This window comes from Ceratotherium simum, chromosome 5 (assembly GCF_057802395.1).
Source record: "Ceratotherium simum simum isolate JZ-2026a chromosome 5, ASM5780239v1, whole genome shotgun sequence".
Taxonomy (NCBI): domain Eukaryota; kingdom Metazoa; phylum Chordata; class Mammalia; order Perissodactyla; family Rhinocerotidae; genus Ceratotherium; species Ceratotherium simum.
The window spans coordinates 37,046,679-37,069,864 of NC_141904.1; the positions used below are offsets into that span (position 1 = coordinate 37,046,679).

The 23,186-nt window shown below is 43.8% G+C and overlaps 2 protein-coding genes across 5 annotated transcripts in view; both read right to left on the minus strand.

The window, feature by feature from the left end:
• Window positions 1–22,241, minus strand: part of GLB1 (galactosidase beta 1) — a 95,176-nt gene extending 72,935 nt beyond the window's left edge. The window contains exon 1 of one of the 3 annotated variants that reach the window (XM_087430677.1): window positions 22,128–22,241. In XM_087430677.1, coding sequence (XP_087286803.1) covers window positions 22,128–22,133 — 6 coding nt within the window. In that variant the 5' untranslated portion in view covers window positions 22,134–22,241. Of the gene's footprint in view, window positions 1–14,308; window positions 14,329–14,599; window positions 14,749–22,127 lie in introns of those variants that run through there. The other 2 variants (XM_004419466.3, XM_014790182.2) reach the window with 2 other exon arrangements.
• On the minus strand, window positions 589–22,450 carry TMPPE (transmembrane protein with metallophosphoesterase domain). Of its 2 annotated transcripts, none has more exons than XM_087430678.1 (2): window positions 22,128–22,450; window positions 589–12,392 (listed from the first exon to the last, which is right to left on the minus strand). In XM_087430678.1, exons 1-2 carry the CDS (start codon window positions 22,234–22,236, stop codon window positions 10,942–10,944), a joined length of 1,560 nt encoding a protein of 519 aa, XP_087286804.1. In that variant the 5' UTR covers window positions 22,237–22,450; the 3' UTR covers window positions 589–10,941. The 2 variants fall into 2 exon arrangements, with proteins under 2 accessions (XP_087286804.1, XP_014645670.1); XM_014790184.2 differs by lacking the exon at window positions 22,128–22,450 and adding an exon at window positions 14,600–14,671.
• Window positions 22,451–23,186: the final 736 nt, after the last annotated feature.

A 23,186-nucleotide genomic window follows, 5' to 3' on the forward strand; every position in this document is an offset into this window, starting at 1 on the left:
GAGGTACACAGGGAAAATCTACTGCATGGCTCCAAAGTGACCCCTCTCAATATTTAAGGACCTGAGAGGATCTAGCCTCAAAGAGCCAGCTTCCTTAACATCTCTGCACTGTGGCAACACTGTCAGAAGCAAGGCAATCAAGAAATGTGGGGGAGGAGGAAAGAGGGAAAGCTGCCTTCAGAGTTTATTCCCCTAAAATGCAAATAATGCAAAAGTTCCCCTGTGTGCAAATTCCACCCCTTCTAAATTGACTGGCACTGGGGGCCAGCCCCGTGGCTTGGCAGTTGGGTGCGCGCGCTCCGTTGCTGGTGGCCCGAGTTTGGATCTCCCACGCGCAATGGCTCACTGTTTCTCCAGTCATGCTGAGGCCGCGTCCCACATACAGCAACTGGAAGGATGTGCAACTATGACATACAACTATCTACTGGGGCTTTGGGGAGAAAAAAGGAGGAAGATTGGCAATGGATGTTAGCTCAGGGCCGGTCTTCCTCAGCAAAAAGAGGAGGATTGGCATGGATGTTAGCTCAGGGCTGATCTTCCTCACAAAAAAATAAATAAATAAATAAATAAAATTGACTGGCACTGGAGCAGAATGCTGAAAAGCCATGGTTTTATTTCACACTTGCAGGGGTGTGGTAGCATCAGTATTTACAATGCATGAAGTCACAGAAAATTTAGAAAATAAAAAGCAATTCCAAGCAAAGCCCACACTTTTCCAAGGCCCACCATGTACATAATGCACATATTACTGAAGAAAAAAACAGCAATATAAACAAAATACCCTCAGATCAAATACACATCAGGTACCTAATACTGTTCAATATAACATTTTTAAAGTCATTTATTCAGTTTAGACTATTTCAGTGGTAAATAAGCATTTCTTAAAAAAATACATAAAACTGACATTTACACCACCAGGTAATGTGAATATTCCTCAAGTTTCCTAGCGTCAGGAATATAAATAATTATATTTGCATTACTTGTGCACATTCCTCAACTAGAATAAAGAAATAAAAAGAGGGCCGGCCCTATGGCTTGGTGGTTAAGTGTGCGCTCTGCAATGCTGGTGGCCCGGGTTCGGATCCCGGGTGCGCATCAAGGCACCACTTCTCCGTCCATCCTGAGGCTGAGTCCCACATACAGCAACTAGAAGGATGTGCAGCTATGACATACAACTATCTACTGGGGCTCTGGGGGGAAAAAATAAAATAAAAATAAAATCTTTAAAAAAAAAAAAAAAAAAAAAAAAAGAAATAAAAAGAGCTCAGGGACATCACAGGTTATGGGCCCTGCTGATTATGTCAAGACAATATGTCTTCAAGTCCCTCAGTATAACTCTAACAAGCACCTATTCAATGGATCTCCATCCCCAGCACCCCACATACCCTTTCAACTCACCCTAGAGGCCCAAGAGCCTGGAGAATTCCTGACGTGAGCTGTTCAGCTCCAAGGTGGCAGACCCAAACCTCCCAGGCTGCTAGTACCCTAGTGTTAAGGGATGAGGGACTAAGGGAAGATAGGGGTGGAAGAGTGTTTACTCACCCTGGGCTTCCCAGACCCCTCAGGTCACAGAACAAAGAGAAAGAGAAGGAATGTTGCAGATGAGTATAAAACAAATTTTGATTATGCCAGATCTAAGAGCCTTTCAAACATCAAATGTCACGGAAGTACCATGACATCAGGAAGACTGGAGAAGCAAAACCACCACAGGGAATGGTGATAATCAATATGGATCTGGAGGAATTTGTGAATGAACTGCTAGAGCTTATGCATCCTATTTTTATTAATTTTGTTCATTTATTTATGCCTGTCTTGTTCCAAAAAGATTTCTGTTCAGCATCCCAAAAGACTGTGGATAAAGAACATACATTACAATGGAAGAGGAAGAAAAAATGGCAGAATGGAGAAGGAATAAGCACAGTTTGGGACCAGTTCCCAATCCTCCAGGACTCAGACATTTACAGATTTAATTCTGCCCCCTCATCTCAGAGAAAAGATAAGTGCATAGTTTTTTTGTTTTTTGTTTGTGTGTGTGTGTGAAGAAGACTAGCCCTGAGCTAACATCTGTTGCCAATCCCCCTGTTTTTGCTGAAGAAGATTGGCCCCGGGCTAACATCCATGCCCATCTTCCTCTACTTTATATGGGATGCCGCCACAGCATGGCTCGACAAGCGGTGCGTCGGTCCGCGCCCGGGATCCGAACCCGTGAACCCAAGGCTGCCAAAGCAGAGCACATGAACTTAACTGCTACGCGACCGGGCTGGCCCCGATAAATGCATAGTTTTAAAAAATAAAAATAAATTTTAAAAATGAAATAATTCTTACAACAGATTTAACTTAAAAACAGATGTAACTTCGCACACAGGAAAGAATCATTTCAAGTGAATCTGAAATAGTATTTTGACCATATTTAGCCTAAGGACAAAAATACATCTTAAACTGCATTCAGGTAAAACAAACAAACCAACAAACTTGCATCCAGTAGATTTCATCTTAGTAATAATATTTTATTACTATTTTGAATCTATAATATATATAGTAGGATAAAGTAAATAAGCAATTACACTGGGTTGTTAGGAACCAAAAATTTCAGTGTAAGAGAAAAACAAACATAAAATCAAAGAAAGTTAAGTAAAAACCTAGTAATCAGGAGTATGTGAGAAATCTCTGTACCTTCCGCTCAATTTTGCTGTTAACCTAAAACTGCTCTAAAAATAAAGTCTATTTTTTTAAAAAAGCCGATAATTTTCCATTTGAATTGGCAATACTAGTATAAACTTAAGGTTTTTTCTTTCTAAAAAAAATTTATTTCCCAGCAATATCTACTGAAACAGCATAGAAACAACACTAGCCAGTAGCAATTAGCTCCTCTAGCACCTAAATTATCGTCTCTAAATATTTCCCACTAAAAAGAACCAGGGTGCTTCAAGAAATTACTTAATTCAAGTCTGGGGGAGAATATGTACAAAACAAGCCTAAAATTATCAAAAACTATTAGGGTCACAACAAAATGACATACAAGCCAATATGAAGGGGCTCCAACTGGCCAAAGATGGGATATTTTGAGCATCAAAAGATTTATCGCTTCAATGGATTCAAACACATCAGATATATATAAAAATAGCCAAATTCATAATACTCCCTCCCATCCCAAAGAAAAGTTTATTGGATACTGGGGCATCAATACATTATTCTGAAAACTGATGAATAAAGGGGAAGAATCTACATCTGTCTTGTCTTTGCTATAGACTTTTTTCCAGTACCAAACAATTGATGAGGACACTTCTCTGTAGAAGAACCACATTTATGCTAGCAAATGCAGAAGAAATGATGAAATTAAAAATCACCATTTTGGGGGCTGATGGCAGGATTATATTTGTAAATACTACAAAAACTCATTCAGAATGCAGAACTGAGGTGAAAGAAGTTTCCATTGTCTCTTGAATATATGAAAGCCAAGTAACTATTCCCAGAAAAGCCTATTTAGTACTCTGGCCTACTAAACTCTGAATTAAATGTTTCACACTATAAAAAAAAAAATCATCATTTTGCAATCTCTAGTGGAATAACGACTTTAGGCAACAATCATCAATGACTGCTGAAACATTAGATGAAAAAATAATGAGGAACTTTCTAGTAGAGGGATCAAGCTGATGACAGCTGGACTCATGGGTCAAACTTAGCATCACTGAAAGCAATTAAGTCTTCCTACCAAAAAACGGAAAAAATTGAACCTGAGTCTATCCTGCTTCTAGCTCTAACTTTTATAGATCTCCAGCTCTACTAGTTTACAGAAAATATGAGGGATAGTACATGTTAAACACCACTACAAATCCAAAAGTTAGGAAATTCTAAGATATATATCCAGATAACTTGAACAAATAAATGATATAAAATAAGAGAAGAGAGTGTTTTACAGACTTAGAGAGACTTAAGAAATATATCACATACAATATAGGGATCTTGTTTTTAGATCCTGATTCAAACAAAAGAACTATAAAGAGACATAATTCCTCAAGAAACTTAAGAAGAAACTAAACCCAAAGCTAACAGAAGGAAGGAAATAGTAAAGATTAGAGCAGAGACAAATGAAACAGAGAATAGAAAAACAATATCAGTGAAAGAGTTGTTTTTTGAAAAGATCAAAAAAATGGACAAATCTTTAGCTAGATTATTAAGAAAAAAGGGACAAGACTCAAATAACTAAAATTAGAAACGAAAGAGGAAACATTATAACTGATGCCACCAAAATAAAAAGGATTGTGAAACTACCATGAACAATCGTAGGCCAACAAATTGGGTAACCTAGAAGAAATAGATAAATTCCTAGAAACATATAACTGAATCATGAAGAAATAGAAAATCTGAACATACCCATAAATAGTAAGAAGATTGAATCAGTAACTGAAAATTTCAAAGAAAATCCAGGACCAGATGGCTTTGCTAGAGAATTCTACCAAACATTTAAAGAAGAATTAACACCAATCCTCCTGAAACTCTTCCAAAAAACTGAAGAGGAAAGAATACTTCTAAGTTCATTCTCTAAGGCCAACATTACCTTAATACCAAAGCCAAACAAGACACAACAAGAAAAGAAAACTACAGACAATATTCCAGATGAATATTCATGCAAAAATCCTCAACAAAATACCAGCAAACTGAATTCAACAACACATTAAAAAGATCATACACCACGACAAAGTGAGATTTATTCCTGGAATGCAAGGATGGTTCAACATATGAAAACCAGTCAATGTAATACACCATTACTAACAGAATGAAGGACAAAAACCACGTGATCATCTCAATTGAGACAGAAATAGATTTGACAAGATTCAATATCTTCCCATGATAAAACACTCAACAAACTAGGAATAGAAGGAAATTACCTCAACACAGAAAAGGCTATACATGAAAGACTACAACTAACATCATTCTAAACGGTGACAGACTGCGAGCTTTTCTAATGTGATCAGGAAAAAGGCAAGGATGTCCACTCTTACCACTTCTATTCAACATAATATTGGAAGCCCTAGCCAGAGCAACTAAGCAAGAAAAGAAAATAAAATGCATTCATTAGAAAAGTAACACTATCTCTTTTCACAGATGACATAATCTTATATGTAGAAAACCCTCAAGATTCCACACACCAAAAAAACCAACTGTTAGAACTAATAAATTAATTCAGCCAAGTTGCAGGATACAAAATCAACACACAAAAATCAGTTGCATTTCTCTACACTGACAATGAACAATCTCAAAAGGAAATTATGAAAACAATTCCTTTTACAATTGCATCAAAAACAATAAAATACCTAACCAAGGAGGTGAAAGACTTGTACACTGAAAACTATAAAACATTGCCATGAGAAATTAAAGAAGAGACAAATAAAAAGAAAGACATTCCGTGTTCATGGATTGGAAGACTTAGTATTGTTAAGCTGTCCATACTACCCAATGTGATCTACAGATTCAACACAATCTCTATCAAAACCCCAATGGCATTTTTTGCAGGAAGAGAAAAATTCATCCTAAAATTCATATGGAATTTCAAGGAACTCCAAATAACCAAAATAATTTTGAAAAAGAACAAAGTTGGAAGACACACTATGCTCAAATGGTCTTTGACAAGGGTGCCAAGACCACTCAATGGGGAAAGGACAGTCTTTTCAACAAATGGTATTGGGAAAACTAGATATCCACATTCAGAAGAATGAAGCTGGACCCTTTCCTACACTATATACAAAAATTAACTCAAAATGGATCAAAGACCTAAATATAAGACCCCAAACTATAAAACTCCTAGAGGAAAACACATGGGAAAAGCTTTATGATATTGGACTTGGCAATGATTTCCTGGATATGACACTAAAAGCACAGGCAACAAAAGCAAAAATAGACAAATGGGACATCCTTGAAAACTTTCACACATCAAGGGACACAATTAGTAGAGTGAAAAGTCAATCTATGGAATGGAAGAAAATATTTGCAAATCATATACCTGATAAGGGGATAATATCAAGAATATATAAAGAACTCCTACAATTCAACAACAACAAAAACCAAATTACATGATTTAAAAATGAGCAAAAGACTTGAATGGACATTGTCCCAAAGATGATATACAATGGCCAATAAGCATATGAAAAGATGCTCTACATTACTAATCATCAGAGAAATGCAAATCAAAACCACAATAAGTTATCACCTCATACTGCTTTCAAAAAAACAGCTATAATAAGTTCTAGTGAAGATGTAGAGAAATTGGAACCCTTGGGCACTGTTGGTAGGGTTGTAAAATAGTGTAACTGCTTTGGAAAAAGTATGGAGGTCCCTCAAAAAATGAAAAAGAGAACTACTATATGATCCAGCAATCCCACTCTGGGTATGTATCCAAAAGAACAGACAGCAGGGGCTCGAAGAGATATCTGCAGACCCATGTTCACAGCAGCACTATTCACAATAGACAAAAGGTGGAAGCAACCCAAACGTCCACTGATGGATGAACGGATAAACAAAATGTGGTATATACATACAATGAAATATTATTCAGACTTAAAAAAGGAAAGAAGCCTTGTCACATGCTATATTATGGATGAACACCGAGGATATTAAGTGAAATAAGCCAGTCACAAAAACAAATGTATGATTCCACTTATATGAGGTACTCAGAGTAGTCAAATTCATAGAAGAAGAAAGTAAAAATGGTGGTTACCAGGAGCTGGAGGGAGCAGAAAAGAGGAGTTATTTTATAATGGGTATAGAGTTTCAGATTTGCAAGATGAAAAAGCTCTGGAGATCTGTTTCACAACAATGTGAATGTACTTGACACTGCTGAACTGTACACTTAAAAATCATTAAGATGATAAATTTTATGCTATGTGTTTTTTACCACAAAAAAAAGAAAAAGACAATTGAGATAATCAGGAAAAACTGAAAACAAACTCTTTACACAGTTAACTGCACATGAATCTTGCACTCATCTGTAATGGATAAGCTACTTACCCCTCAGACAGCGGAAAGAACATTTTTATTGAGAGGTAGAAACCTGGCTTCTAGCTCCAAATCTCCTAAGTAGGTATTAGATGATATTAAAGAATTATTGTTAATTTCATTGGCTATGATAATGGCATTATAGATATGCTTTTAAAAAATGAATTCACAGTGAAGTATTTTGGGGGGAAATTATGTTTTCTAAGATTTGCCTTAATATACTCTGGCCAAAAAGGAAGAAGAAAGAGTATGGGGTAGGGGTAGATGAGAAAGAACAGCAGAATAGTCACAGTTGTTGAAGTTGGGTGATGAGTACATAGGAATTCAGTATGCTGTTGTTTCTACTTTGTGAATATTTAAAAATTTTCACAATCAGAAATTTAAAACAAAATGAGGGGGAAAAAAAAGGACAAGATGGATGTTTGAAATGGATGGCAATAGGATTAATTTATTGAGTTTTATAACAATAGTATCACATTAAACAGGCTATTGTTAATTTTAAAAAAGCATTATATTTCAACTTGAATTAACTCATCAAAAAAAAAAGGAAACTAACACGAAATTGAAAGGATTTTCAAGCTTCAAGTAAATGTTTCTCACTACCTCCTCCAGCCACAAACAAAGAAAACAAAGAAGGTAAATGAGTGAAAAACAGGACCAGAGATACCAAGAGTGCTGTGGAGAGCGGCCCACCAGAGCCATATCTGGACAGTAATGGAGAAATTTCTGCTGGGAAAATTTCCATCACATCATAGAACTCAAACTAAGCATGAGAGTTGCTGACTATTCCTTGGATACATAAGATGGGCCTGTTTTGTTTCTGTTGATAGAGAAGAATCAATCAAGCAAGGATGAAGGGTACACCAAACTGCAAAATGAGGGCACTCAAGTGAAAGAAAAGAGACAAAGATGCAAGATAAAAAATAGGACTGATGGAAGCTAATTTCAAAGAGCTCAGAGCACTGATGAGAAGGATCCAAAATTAAGAAACCAGTGACATAACTGGTGTAGCATGCGAGTCAAACACTACCAGCTGCACCGAAGGGTAGACGACAAATAGCATCAACTAGTGTAGTTTCAGGAAGTCCAAACCAAAGAGAACTGAAAAGCCTACAACAATGATCCAAAACATGGGGTCAGTTCACAAGAAAGCGAGAGGGTTTGGAAGAGCAACCTTCCTGAGGCCATGAGGGGTGATGAGCTTGGAGTGGTGCCATGGAGAAGGGAGTGAGGGACTCGGGAGCCGGGCCGCTGCCCCGAGCTAGGCACTTTACCTCTCCTATCATCCTATCATCTGCAAAGTGTGTTAACAGAAAGGCTCTCCAGGGTCCCGTCCTCTGTTCTGCATAAGTTTTTCTCCAAACTTATTCCTGGCTGTAAGGACAACTAAACATGAAGGGGGACAAATAAGGAAACCACTGAAACTTTGACTCAAAAGACACATTTTAAACTTGACTGGAAGGCCTGCTGTCAATATCTTGGCTGCCCGGAAACAAGAAGGGTGGTCTCCAGGGTCCCCCAGGGTTCCATTATACACCAGGAGGACAAGGAGGAAATGAAGCTCCCTCTGGCCAGGCAGAGTGTGCACAGGAGGCATTAACACAGCAGAGGAAAGTGAATCCCCAGCAGTCGCTGCTTTGACAAATCTCTGGGCCCCAGCAGTAGATGGCATGCTTTCCATCACATTCCCGAGGGTTGGTGGCTCCATAAATTCTCTGGGTACCTGTGCCCAACAGAGTTCCTTAGCAAGCTCTGGTGCAATGTTAAAAATTAACAACGTTGAGCGCTTCTTGTGTGACTGCGCCACAGGCAACTCATGCACCATGTCTCAGTACCCTCCCCAGGAAACAATCTTGAGGTAGACGCAATAATTATCCTCGTTTTCGGGTGAGGGAAACCAAGGCTCAGTGAGGTCAAGTCATTTACCCAATGCTGCCTGACCAGTGAGCAGCAGGGTGAGCCTCTCCTGTCAGATGGTGTCTTGTTCCCTGTTGGAGAAAGACTCTCAATCACAAAAAAGTCAATGCTGAGCCCAGGTCCTCAGTCTTCTCAGTGAGGCCTTTTCTAACAGGAGTGCTTATTGCTACCCAAGGATCAAAGGTCTCTCATCTCTGGCACAAGGGCCAGGCCAACAGGGGTGGGGTCACTCAGGACACAGTAACCTCTGCCTGTTTTCCTATAGGTCTAGCGGCCAGCAGGGATGGCCCTATGGTTCTGTGGCCAGAGCCCTAGGACAGCTCTGATGGGGTCAGGCCAGAGGGTCAGGGGTAGGAGGTGTAGGGGTGGGGTTGGAAGCTGTCCAGCAGGAAGGACAGTCCCAGCATTTCACAGCCGGGGCCCTGGGAGAGAGAAGGCTTCGAGGCCCTGCCAGAGCACAGAGCCCCGCCCCTCCCTACGCAAGCCTCAACTTCCCCCCTGAAGAGAGTGAACCTCAGTTTCTCACAAAAAATCAGACCCAAACCTAGGGTGGGGGGCTCCAGCTTCCTGACTCTTCCTCCAATGTGAAAGATATCCTACACTGAAACAAGCCGACCCCCTTCCAGGCCCTGGCCCACGTAGTCATGGGTGAACTGAAATTAGCCTGAAGCAAACCACTTTGAAAGAACATCAGGTTCTAGGCCCTTGTTTGTTCTCTTTACATTGTTAACTGTGTTGGAATCCTGTACTCACTTGTGACAGATACAGCTACCTAACAATCATATGGTGGAAAGAACACTTTCATCCAGAAGTAGAAGACCTGGCTTCCAGCCCGGAATCTCCTCCATACCTTGTCATGTTGCCAATGCCCCACGTCTCTTTGCCTCAATTTCCTCATTTCTAAATAGGGAAAAGTAGCCGTCCCTAATTACCTCACCCAGGTGTTGTATAAAAGCTGACAAGGGGGCCGGCCCCGTGGCTTAGCGGTTAAGTGCACGCGCCCCACTACTGGCGGCCCAGGTTCGCATCCCGGGCGCACACCTTCTCCGGCTTCTCCGGCCAGAGCAACGCACTGCTTCTCCGGCCATGCTGAGGCCGCATCCCACATACAGCAACTAGAAGGATGTGCAACTACGACACACAACTATCTACTGGGGCTTTGGGGAAAAAAAAAAGGAGGAGGATTGGCAATATTGTTAGCTTAGAGCCGGTCTTCCTTAGCAAAAAGAGGAGGATTAGTATGGATGTTAGCTCAGGGCTGCTCTTCCTCACACACACACAAAAAGAGACAAGGGAGGCAAACACCCTCTGAATTCCTAAGTAGCAAGACCCATCACCATCACCTACCACGGTGCTCACCATTTCTTTCCTCCCCACCCCCAATCCTAAGGGCTAGGAGCACAGGCAGGTAAACAGCATCACTCAAGGCCCGGAACAGGATGAGCACTGCATTCCAGCGGGTTTTGCTGATGTCTCCAATAGAGGTGACTCTGACAGAACCAAGAGGAAAAAGAAAACACTCTTCTCCAGCAGCCAGGGGGCCTCCGTCTCTCCATTTCTCTGAGATTACCTAGCAACGCTGCCCCTTTCCTAGAAAGCTCTGGATCAATGATTCTGGAAACTGCCTAAATCCTAAAGAGGGTTTAAAACCACCAAGAGTTCCTTCCCTACTCTGCTTTCCAGATCTATCCCTTTTGAGCAACTCCATGTTTCGGTTCATCTGGGTGAGCTCTGCAGGAGGAGGGCTTACTCCATATCTGGAAAATAGATGTCTGTTCTTACATGTGTGACTTTAGTGGCCTCACAAATGTATTTAAAAAAGCAACTGGCCATTTACAGAGTTAACCTGCCTGAACCTGCCAGGCAGCCCCACCACAAATCACTGTTCAAGCCAGGCTCGTGACAAGCGTGTATTGGCAGGGCTGGGCAGGAGAGGCTGGAGTGGGTGAAGCAGGCAACCTGCTCTGCTTCTAAGGGACAGAGAGGGAAGGTCAAGGGCAATTAAGAGGCATATGGGGGTCAGGGCCGGGTTCAGGGAGCTCGCCGCAGGATGAGCTCCGTAATCTCTGCCCTGCTACCCAATCTCATGGGTATCCCATAATAGGCCGTGCCTGGGCTGACATATACAAATGTAGTCTGGGCCACTTGGTAGAGACCAGCAAAGAAGGGGTTCAGGAAATAGGCCGCGACGTTCAAGGGGAAGATTTGCCCAGCATGTGTGTGCCCAGAAAGGATCAAGTTAATATCTGGCCGAGCTTGAAGGGCTCTCTTGGCAGCCAGGGGCTGGTGAGCTAGCAAGATGGTGGTGTGGTCTGGGCTGCAGCCTCCCAGGGCCTTCTCGAGATCCATGCCATGGCCAGAGTAGTGCAGGCTGTCTGCTTCAATATCATCCACCCCAGCCAAGCAGATCCAGTCGCCATCCTCACCACCACCACGCTGGGCCCGTGTGCCAGAAATCTTCACGTTCTCATTGTGAAGGGGCTTGACATCCAGGGATTCCAGCAGCGCAAACCAGTTGCTGACATCTGACGTGTAGTACTCGTGATTGCCTGTGACGAAGTAGGTGCCGAGGCGCGAATGAAGCTGGCCCAAAGGAGCGACAGCCATCCGGAGGGTCGAGGCTTCTGAATCACAGAGGTCACCCACGATCACCGTGACATCTGGTTCCAGCACGTTCACCATCCTCACGAACATCTCCATCTTGGTCCTGCCCACTGTGGGGCCCAAGTGAATGTCTGAGAGGAGTGCTATCTTGAGGTTGTCCATAGAGGGGGGCAGCTGATGGATGGGCACCTCCACGGTTTTCACCGCCGGGGGCTGGGCAGCGTTCAGAAGCCCGACTACGCTGAGCACAGCAGTCACCACCACTGCCAGGGCCGGCCTGAGTGCCAGCTTCCTTGTCTTGTCAAGGCTACCCACGACCCGACCACTGCGCCAGGCCAGGAACTGAAAGGCCTGCTCCATGCCGCTGAGGGTACACAGGAAGAAGAGCATGATGATGTACGCCCCGAGGCAGGAGTAGGCTGCCAAGGAAAAGAGATAGGGCTCCTCGGCCACTAAAAAGAGCATGGTGAAGAAACTGGAATGGGCCAGGGCCAGAAATGTCACAACAGCCATCTTCCAAAGCTTAAAACAGACCGACTCTGTGGCTGGGGAATGGCTCAGGTTGCTGACCGTGCTACGCCAGATGTAGAGGGAGCCTATAAGCATGAGCGAGTTGGCAAACAGGGCAAGCTGCAGGCGGAACAGACAACGCCAGGCCCCGAGCTCAAGGCTCCCAGCCAAATAAGAGCGGGAGACAATGATGGACACGAGGACAGTGCCAGCAGCCAGGGCGGCCTTCATGCCCAAGGACAGCTGCCTGAAGATCGCCATTTTCTCTGCTCCTAAGAGGGTCCCCTGCCAGTTCTGTGCGGGCAGGCTCTGGAAGGCGAGTTCCTTAGAAAGGACAGTGGCCAAGCAGGTTTCCAGGTCAGCTCCGCCTGCAACCAGGAACCGGTGTCAGCTTTGCAGGGGTATTAGAACTTCCTTGTCCCCATTCAAAACCTGAAGGTCACTTACACCAGCCCAACCTACCTTGAATCCAAGCCACTCAAATACCAGCCAGTTGCTACATTTTATTATTAAAATACAAACACACTGGATTGTAACATGATGGGCAGTTTTCATTTTCTTACTGACAGTTTTTTGAATGTTTAAATGTTTTCCACAATGTGTATGTACTTCTTTTATAGTAAGAAAAACATTATTCTAAATCAGTGGTTCTCAAAGTAGGGTCTGGGGAGACCCTTTCAGGGGGTCCTTTTAATCAAAACTATTTTCATAATAATACTAAGCCATAATACTGCCTTTTCCATTCTGATTCTCTCGTGAGTGTACAGTGGAGTTTTCCACAAGCTGTGTGACATGTGATATGGCAAGACTGAATGCAGAAGTAGCTATGAGAATCTGTCATCTGTTAAGACAGACATGAAAGAGATTTGCAAAAATGTAAAATAATGCCACTCTTTGCCCTAAAATTTGGGGAGAAATATTGTTATTTTTCAAAAAAACATATTAAGTTTATTAACATGCAAAAGATTTATTATTTCTTAAACTAATAAATATTTTTAAATTTTCTGTTTTAATTTCTAGGACAGTTAAAATTTGAGAACCGCTGTTCTAAATAAATGTCAACAGGCAATCACGGGAAGTTAGTCTGCTGGTATCTTTCTTCAGCTCTAGGCCCAGGAGGGACACCTAGACATGTGACATATGAATTCTTGGAGTGGAGCCAGCCTCCCTGTGTGGGCCTTGGGCACAGCAGTCATAGGGCACACCCCTGCTGAATGATGCTGCACAACCATTACCCAGGGGACGACCCTGCCCACCAGCTCCTCATCCATAAATCCTTCTCTCCCCTCCCACAACCCTCCTAGATATTGGTTAAGATCTGCCTTCTCCCCATCCATCTTTCTCTGCCACTGTACCTTTGAACTATTCCCCAATTCCACCCTCACCAGTTCTCATAGTTGGCTAGCTCTCACCGTGGGGCTCCTCTAAGCCTCCCAGAAAAAAAACTGGGGCAGTGGAACCACAGAATAGGCAGCAGGGGTTAGCAAATACTCAATTTGAGGTGACCTCTTCCCAGGAAGAATCCAAAATGAAAATATTTTTACTAGCTGTTTTCCAAATACTCGAGATTTTCAACCTTGATTTTAGATAGATATATGACTTTGCTCTTGGCACCTTATTGAAAGCCTTTTATCAAAGGGTGTAATTTACAAGTCAAGGGGCCCAAATTCCACCATCTTCTATTTAAAACATGCCCCAGACTCACCCAAACTCTGGAGGAACCAAAGTTGGTTCGCTGAACGTGCAGAGGGGCAGGTTCCTGTTTCAATTCCCCCCGACACAGACATCCGCCTTACGCAGCTGTGATGCTCAACCTTCCCAGGCAGCAAGTCAGAGACCCCTCGGGCCCCTGCCTCAGCTCGGACCGCAGGGCGGAAGCTGTCCGTCTCGGGCCAAATGTGCACGCCCCCAAACCTCACCTACACTCCCCGCCAGACCTCCCTCCAGCAAGGCTGGCTGCCACCTGCAGCCTGCCTCTTGCCCACCCTCGGCCTGGACCGCCAAACCCTGAAGATTTGGAAAATCCAAGCCAAAATAGGCGGCGGGGAGTGACGAGAAAAGGACGAGACGTTTGAAAAGAGACTACTTCGAAGGAAATTCATTCCATGTTCCCATTGCGGGGGGCCACTCCTGACCCCATTTTTCTCCTTCCGGAGCACTCTCCCGAACAAAAACTGAGCAAGGGAGGGCGCCCCAAGCCAGAGCCCGAGGCACCCGCCAACAACGCGCGCTACTTGGAATACCCCTCGCGGACAACTGCAAAGCTGGGAAGGTTTGGGCGCACCTCATCTCACCCCCTCGTTGCACCGATGGAGAAGTGGGTCCAAGCGAAAGGAGCGACCGGGACAGAATACACGACCTACAGAGCTACCGGGAAGGACGCGCGCCCCGCCCGGCCCGCCCCCGACAGGAGGGCCGGTCCACTGCCTGCGCTCTGCCAGCTGCCTGCCGGGGCGCAGTCCGGGGTCCTAGGCCCCCTGCCCTTCAGGACCCCGGTTGGCCGCAGCCCCAGCCCGGTCCTCCGCCAACCTGTCTCCCATCAATGCATCCCCGCGCGGGGGTCCCGTGGACTTACGCGCAAGCCGCGCGCAGAGCCCAGCAGCAGGGGCACCAGCAGCAGAGAGAGGAAGCGAACGACCCGCAGCATGTCCACTCTCCGGCCTCTCGGCTCCGCAGTCGGCGCCCGGGCCAGCCGCTCGGCGTCACTTGACTGAGGACCCGCGGCCTGGCACCGCCCCTCGCCGGCCCTGCGGCGGACCCCGGCGCCTGCTCCGCCCCGCGCTCCGCCCAGCGACAGCGGAGCCTGGGGCGGAGGAGGCGGGGCGGGGGGGAACCTGGAGGCCACGGGCGGCCGCGTGACTCCAGGATAGTGTTATCGAGCTTGTGCTGGCCTTTGCCGCAGGGAGGGACCGTTTGGAAAGACTATCAGGAGGCCCGGCTGTCAGCAGCTTGATAAGGGGCCCGCGGGTTGGACTTTAATAAGGATCTCCTTGCTCCATGGCTCCCTTGCGAGGACAAGAAGGGGGAAATTGAGACCAGATAAAACTAAGTGGACGAGATAGAATCCTAGCCCTGCGTACGAGGCTCTCCGGAAAACTCTAAACCAGGGGTCCGCAAAGTGTGGTCCCTGGACCCACCGTGTACCTGAAACTTGTTAGAAATGCAAATTCCAGGGCCCCATCTCGGAAATTCCCAATCAGAAACTCTAGGGATGGAGTCCAGAAATCTGTATTTTTACAAACCTTCCTGGTTGTTCCGGTGCATGTTAAAGTTTGAGATCCTCTGTTCTATGTTCCTGATAAATTTAGAGGTATGGTTCAACTGTGGCCAAAATCATTCCAAACGCCAACAACCCTCAAAGCCCCAGGGTCTGCAGAATTTTTATTTCATTGTTGGATTTTGAGAGAGAAGAGCAGCAACATCTCTCATCTTTCACTTTTGCGCTTGAGCCTCTCAACATCCCTGCGATGCCTACGCAGGCAGATCTGTCAAGTGGGCGTAAAATAGTATTATCTCTTCATACACCTGGGAAAACGAAGGCTCTGCAGTGTGAGTTAACTGGTCCAGGACCACCCGTTACCACTAGATCTGAGTCTCAAGTTAGAAATCTTTTCCTGGCTGGTTCCTCTTACTCTCTGAAAATCCCCTCCCTCCCATCACTGGGTTAGTCTCAGCTTCAATCAAAACTGAGTTTCAAAGGAGTCTTTAGAGAAATCGCTTTTAAATATATATATTTAATTTTTCCTGTTTTATTGAGTTATAATTGACATACCACGAAATTCACTCGTTTTAAATATTTTCTAACTTTTATTTTGTTAACTTATATTGAAAAATAAAAATGTATGGTTAAATTATGCTGCCTGTTGATAGACTCTCTCCTTGACTAAACTTTAGTTAGGCTCCTCTTGATAACAAACCAAGTGGGCTCGCCTCCTGGTGAGTTAGGTAAGACTCTGCACCAGTGGAAGTTGTCTCACAAAATAAAGTGTATTTGCAGCAAATAGGAGGCCATGAGGAATCATTTCCAAAGTCACGGTGTCCCCGAACAAAGGGAAGGAGGAACTTTTATTGGTTGGGGAATGAATATTCAAAAGGGAGAGGGGGGTACACTGCAGATTGTGGTAATGAGGCTTAATCTCCTCTTGAAGAGATCTTCGCATTAAAAATAAGGTAAGGTCATGGGCGCAGCTCTTGTAGGGAGGCTTGGTTAGCTTCAGGGTGCCTACTGGTTGTCTCCTTAACATAACAGTTAAATGCCTCCAAACCCACCCTTGAGTTCCTTGGGGCACTAGTCGGTAACAAATTCCTCCTCTAGTTTTATCCTGCTCCTCATTCTTGAGGGGCACAGGTTGAAGGTCTGTCTTCTGTAACTGCCTCCTGCTGAGCATGGGTGTTGTCAAAGGGACCAGTAGAGGAGCAGAATTTACAGCTAATCTTCAAATAGGTTTGCAGGTCACAAGAGGCATAGCCCTGAATTGTTCATAAAAGTTAGGCCTATCCTGGGGCCGGCCCAGTTGCCAAAGCGGTTAAGTCTGTGTGCTCCGCTGCGGCGGCCCGGGGTTCGCTGGTTTGGATCCCAGGCGTGCACTGACGCACTGCTTATCAAGCCATGCTGTGGCATCGTCCCATATAAAGTGGAGGAAGATGGGTATGGATGTTAGCCCAGGGCCAGTCTTCCTCAGCAAAAGGAGGAGGATTGGCAGATGTTAGCTCAGGGCCAATCTTCCTCACAAAAAAAAAAAAAAAAGTTAGGCCTATATTGTGGAAGCATGCAATCAGGTATTTAATAAGAAGCATTTCTGGGCTGGCCCCGTGGCTTAGCGGTTAAGTGCTCACGCTCCGCTGCTGGCGGCCCGGGTTCGGATCCTGGGCGCTGGGCGCGCACCGACACACCACTTCTCTGGCTATGCTGAGGCCGCGTCCCACATACAGCAACTAGAAGGATGTGCAGCTGTGACATACAACTATCTACTGGGGCTTTGGGGGGAAAAAGATAAATAAATAAAATCTTTAAAAAAAAAAAAAAAAAAAAGAAGCATTTCTATGGAAACAAAAGAAAAACAAGTTTAATGGTTGGAGCAAGTTATAAACCAGATTCTGAGTTCAGCAGACAGCCAGTTAGGAAGATTTTTAGATGTCAGCATTGAAGCATCTCTTGTAGCTTCCCTTTGGTTTACACAGCAACAGGCATGCTGTCGTGGTGATCTCTCAAGTTTATATCAAGTTGTACTGCTTCAGTTTGCAGGGCTTCAGGAAAAAGTGTAGGTTCAATTCTCAGTGATTCCAAATGAAAATGATGGGAAAATTGAAAACGTTAGTTCAGAGATTTGTAGCCAGATATTTCAGGAGACTAGAAGAATTCAGGATCCAGTCCAGTAAACATATAAAACAAAAACCTCAAAGACAATTAACAGAACTAGGATCTAATATCCACAAATATGTACTATAGTTTCAACTGAAATAATTATTCTCTCTAAAGTCACCTTCATTTTTATCAAAGATAGCCAAATTAAGACTAACTAGTTTGTAAAATAAGTCTAGTTTCAATAAATTTGGCTGAATTATTTACATAAGTACAGCAAGAATAGCAATTGATCATACAGGCTCTTTTAAATCTGCTTTGCTGGAACTTTTTATAAGGAATCTCAAATTGAACTTCAAAGGTCTCTCGAGACCAGGAAAGCCAAGCCAAGGATTTTGTCCTCAGACTTTGCCTGCAATACCCACAGATTTGGGTGAATTCCTCTCTTCTTGAGGTCCCCCAAAATATTGAGGTTCCTTGCACCTGCCAGCTAAGTGATATTCCTTACTTACCCAGGTAAGATTGTTCGGAACTTCTGTAAACAAAGTATCAGGCCAACATTTCCAAGAGGCTTTATTGCAGAAAGTCAACCTTTATTCCTCAAAAGCTGTCTTGTCATATCTGAGTCTGTACGTTTCTCTTAAATACGACCTTCCAGTCAAAGCCTTCATATTATAACCAATGTTTCCAATTGTGTCCTATTATAAGGAGAACAGATTCCTATTGAACTTATGCAAATAAGGTAGACTAACTCAAAGGCAAAGAAAAACTTTTTATAACCTCTTTATCAAGATCAAAAAAATTATCCTTTTAAGAGAATGAAGGCACTAGCTTACTTTTGGCGTTAAAACTCATTTACTTAATTGGATTTAGTTTAGTTTAATCTTAACCAACTTGACCATGTATAAAACTCCTCAGGGTTTTACCTTGCAAAACTTTCTGTCACTTTTTACATTCAGAATTTATCCGTGCCTTCCTTTCTTCCCTTCTGGTACTTTAGAACAAATTTATCATTCTTAACAAACCAAACAAAAAGATTTCTACTCTTCATACTTTCTTTACTAAAAACATATCTTACTTTCCTTGAATACAAACATATTTTCCTTAATTTTTAGTAGCTTTTTTTGTGTGTGTGAGGAAGATCAGCACTGAGCTAACATCTGTCACCAATCCTCCTCTTTTTGCTGAGGAAGACTGGCCCTGGGCTAAATCCATGCCCATCTTCCTCCACTTTATATGGGATGCCACCACAGCATGGCTTGACAAGCGGTGCGTTGGTGTGTGCCCGGGATCCAAACCCACGAACCCCGGGCCGCCACAGCAGAGCGTGCACACTTAACCACTACGCCACCAGGGCAGCCCTAATTTTTAGTAGCTTTGATCACATATTAGAATTTTAACCCTTAGAAACCTTAATTTTTAGTAAAAACTAAGTAAGCAATTATAAACTTTCTTTCTCATTAGCCTTCCGTGGCCTGACAAACCTACAAATACTTTTAATGATTTCTGGAAACATGTTGCTTTATAGTGTAATCTTTTTTTTTTTTTTTTTAAAGATTTTATTTATTTATTTTTTCCCCCCAAAGCCCCAGTAGATAGCTGTGTGTCATAGCTGCACATCCTTCTAGTTGCTGTATGTGGGACGCGGCCTCAGCGTGGCCGGAGAAGCAGCGCGTCGGTGCGAGCCCGGGATCCGAACCCGGGTCGCCAGCAGTGGAGCGCGCTCACTTAACCACCAAGCCACGGGGCCGGCCCTATAGTGTAATCTTAATAAAACACAAGACACGTATACCAATAGACTCAAAACACCTTTTAGTTTTTCTGTAATAAGCCAAAGTAGATAGACTTATATTTAGTAATTAATATCTAATATCTTATCTTATTTGAAAATGATCTAAATATACACTGAATTTTTATCCTTAACCTAGCAAAACTTCAAAGTTTCAAGTTACCAAAGAGATTTTGGAAGTTAAGGACACAAACTATAATTATTGTGAAAAGTTTATCTATAAATTCTAAATCACTTACAGCTAAATCAAACTTCACGGACATTGGACAAAATTAGCTTTCATTTTAAGCTATCTTTGCTGACAAATTTGTAGCAGGGATAACATGCGCGTATCTCACTAGTAAACGCAGGCTGCACGTCTGCATCATATCCAACACTGATGACTCTGAGGACGTGTCCATTTTAATCACACCAATAAACTTAAGCTTTCATTCACCAAAGATTATTTCATATCACATTAACTTGAAAGACATTTGGGTTACTTTCTATGACATTTAGAATTTATGTAAGCACTTACTTTAGGCCAATTTCAATAGAGCTCTTGATGTTGGACATACCATCCAGAGGTAGAAAAATATCTCACCTTTACAACATACATATAGACGTACATACACAGAGGTTCCACAGCTATTCTTTTAAAATTACTGTCATGAATTAGGCACAAGGATCCCTAGTTATGAATCCAAATTTTGTTCTAAGCCTTTTTACTTATTTTTGGAGAAGACACTCAAGATGCTAGATTTTTGGAGAGAGTGCTCTTCTGGCCATTTTTTTTTTTTTTTTAGTCTTAGGAATTGGTGATGGGCTAGATAATACTTCCCAGAGAGGTGATAATCTTTTCTGAGATAAAGGAACTGTGTGGAATCTGAAGTGCCTCTAGGGCTGCTTTTACCAGAAAAGCACAGTAAACAAGAGTAAGGTTATTATTAATAATAATATTGCTAAGTTTCTAGAGATGACGTCATCCCCCTCTCTTCCCGGTACAGAGAGGAAGATACCTTTACAAATGGAGATTTCCCTTACAAATGTTTTGGTAAACAGCACTTTGATTAGAATAGACTTAGCAAGGACCTTCCCAGTTTATCGATACCCAGAGTTATCTATTGTGAAGGCTTGTCTTGGGGACAGTCCTCTTATCTTAAATTCTTTCAGGCAGTGAGTGGTGGGGGAGGTCAAGTCTTCCCTCAGAGTCCCCTGTTCCCAAAACAATCAAGGTAAAGAGACATTTTGAGGTGGCCAAACTTGGTCCCCCACACATATATATAAACATACATGAACACACAGGTGGACACAGACAGAGACATTAAATTTTGCTATGAATCAGGCTCAATACAAAACTCACTAATATTTGAGAAACATTTGCGTTTCAAAGAATGGCTCTTGGGTTCTAGAGAAGGTGGGAGCAGAAAACCAACATCATAAAGACACAGAGAAAGCAGTCAAGTTTTCTTTAAGATGGAGTTTCTGGGACATAACTCATCTAATTGAAAGTGTTTCCAATGAGTCAAAATGCACCCAAGGGGTGAGTCTCCAGGGATGCCTGGGGCACTCCCCATGGGTGCAAAGCTGGTGTCCAACTGAAGATGGGCCGGAGAAGGGTGCTGAGCCCATCTGCGGGCATCAATACAGCTACAAGATCCAGTGAAGTCCCATTCAGCTCAGGGAAACCAGTCCCTGAGCCAGCACAAAGCAAGCCAGGGAGGCCAGAGGTAAAAGCCTAGAGCGGGCTGGGGGCCAGGAGTCCCATTGCTGGGGTTGAGAGTTAAGTCCCTGGCAAAAGGTTTTTAAGTTTTCAATTTTACAGAAGGTCCAGGTTCTGCTCAGGTCTAGCCTGAACTTAAATTCAACTTGCTGACAAAAGAGGAGATGACGAACACAGAAAAAAGAAAGGAAAAAGGTGATCAGGGCTTGCCCTCAGGGCCTCTTCCTGAGGATTATCAAGATAAGGGTCACACAGACAACAGTTCCTGCACTGAGGTAACACAACCCGGAAGAACGGTTTACACAATACAGGTCTCTTGTCCCCATAACTGACCAGATTGTCAGTCAAGTGACCGACTCAGGGGCCAACCTGGAATCACCCCAGATAACCACAAACCAGAGGAGAGCTCCCAGAGGTGGAGCATGGACTCTCTGAAACCAGAACCCAGAGAAGAGCTTTCATTAAGACCACAAGAGGAGGCTGAGACTACAGATTTGATGAAGTTCTTAAAACTAGTCATTGCAAGAGCTCTCTGACTGTGGATTCTAGCGTCTTTTCTTGTAGTCTGTTTCCAACCTCCCAGGAGAATCCTGTAATGGTTAGTGGTGATGCAGATGCCACAAGGTTGTGCCCAGAGGAGGTTTAGCACCCTAATAGCGTGAAACTAGACCCAGGCTGCATAACTAAATCCTTAAAGGGAAAATAAAACGGGTGGACGCTGGGTGAAACCACTGATAAGGAGGGCAAGGAAAAAGAAAGACCTAGGAGTCCAGAAAAGCCAGGCTGTGGAAAATGTCAAGCAGGCTCGACAAAAACACTAATGTCGAGAGTCCTCGACCAAAACACACAAACAAACAACAACAAAAAAACGGTTCAGCAACTCCAGAGTGGTTTAACCCCATCAAGGGGACCCATTCTCTGATCACAGGCACAACACAAAGATAGACTCAGTGACCTCAAGGAGCCTCGAACCCCCACCTCATTACTCCAGATGAGATTCAATCTCCAGAGGGGATTTCACCCCTAGACAAACAGACTGAGGGCACTCCAGATGAGTCAATCTCCAGATGGTGTTTGACCCTTGATTAGTTACCAGGGATTGCTCCCATTTCGCCAGAACCGAGCATTGGCCCTTCTGGAGTGGCCCGGTCGTGCGATCCCTCCAGACAGAGGGGACTCGCACTCCCCTGAGCCAGGTTTCCCCCAGGTAGGGACTCAAGCACCAAAGCCAGGCCCCAACAGACAGGCTTTGTGAGACAACTTAAGAAAATAAACTCCCATAGCCATGCTGTGGGGTTGGTGCCACTCACCTCCATGGAGAGATCCTCCGAGCAAAGCACTCAGTGCAGCTGCTGGGTCTCCCGACAGGGCAGCAACATCAAGCCAGCGGCACAGGCACCACGAAGGGGTATGTCCCATCTGGGTCACCAATTTGATACCAAACCAAGTGGGCTCACCTCCTGGTGAGTTAAATAAGACTCTACACCAGTGGAAGTTGTCTCACAAACTAAAATGTATTTGCAGCAAATAGGAGGCCATGAGTAATCACTTCCAAAGTCACAGCGTCCCCAAACAAAGGAAAGGAGGAATTTTTATTTGGTTAGGGAATGAATATTCAAAAGGAAGAGGCGGGTACACTGCACATTATGGTAATGAGGCTTAATCTCCTCTTAAAGAGATCTTCGCATTAAAAATAAGGTAAGGTCATGGGCACAGCTCTTGTAGGGAGGCTTGGTTAACTTCAGGGTGGCTACTGGTTGTCTCCTTAACATAACAACAGTTAAATGCCTCCAAACCCACCCTTGAGTTCCTCGGGGCACTAGTCGGTGACACTCTGACTAGACTCTTCTAGACTGGATTAGATCTGGACCTCAGCCTTCTGTGCCTGTCCTGTCCTTGCCTGGCCTCCATTGCCCAGTCTTACAAAGAATCCTGCTGAGTCACTTTAGGGAGAATCTCCCCACTCTTGATATCAGATCAAGTTCCTTATCCCCCACCCTTGATGTCTAGTCTTTGACCTGCCCTTGGCAAGAATCCCTTGACATCTCCTCATAATTTTCCACCCACAACTCCCTCATGCTGCTGGTTGGCTGTAAATCGCCAGCTCTCTTTGCTGTACTTAAGAGTTGAGACCCAACTTTCTCCCCTATTGCAATAGAGTTGACACCTATCACAACAGTGTTGAAGGAGGTCTTCCTTATCATTTTAACAAGTGTCAGAATAATTTATTCGTTAGCACTATTTTTTACAACTTGTGAATCTTTAAAAAACCTTAGTTTTGTTTTTAAATGCTGGGATTGATGACTATGAAAGTCAAGAATGTTGGTTACATATGGGGGTGAGGGCTGAGATTGGGATGGGGCCCGAGG

Bases quoted from the DNA above. Each gene is read 5' to 3' on its own strand.
- TMPPE (XM_087430678.1), bottom strand. From the start codon at position 22,236: ATGGGACATACCCCTTCGTGGTGCCTGTGCCGCTGGCTTGATGTTGCT. The intron at 12,393-22,127 runs GTGAGTGGCACC...TCCTGGTTGCAG, and splicing joins CGGAGGATCTCTCCATGGAG to GCGGAGCTGACCTGGAAACC.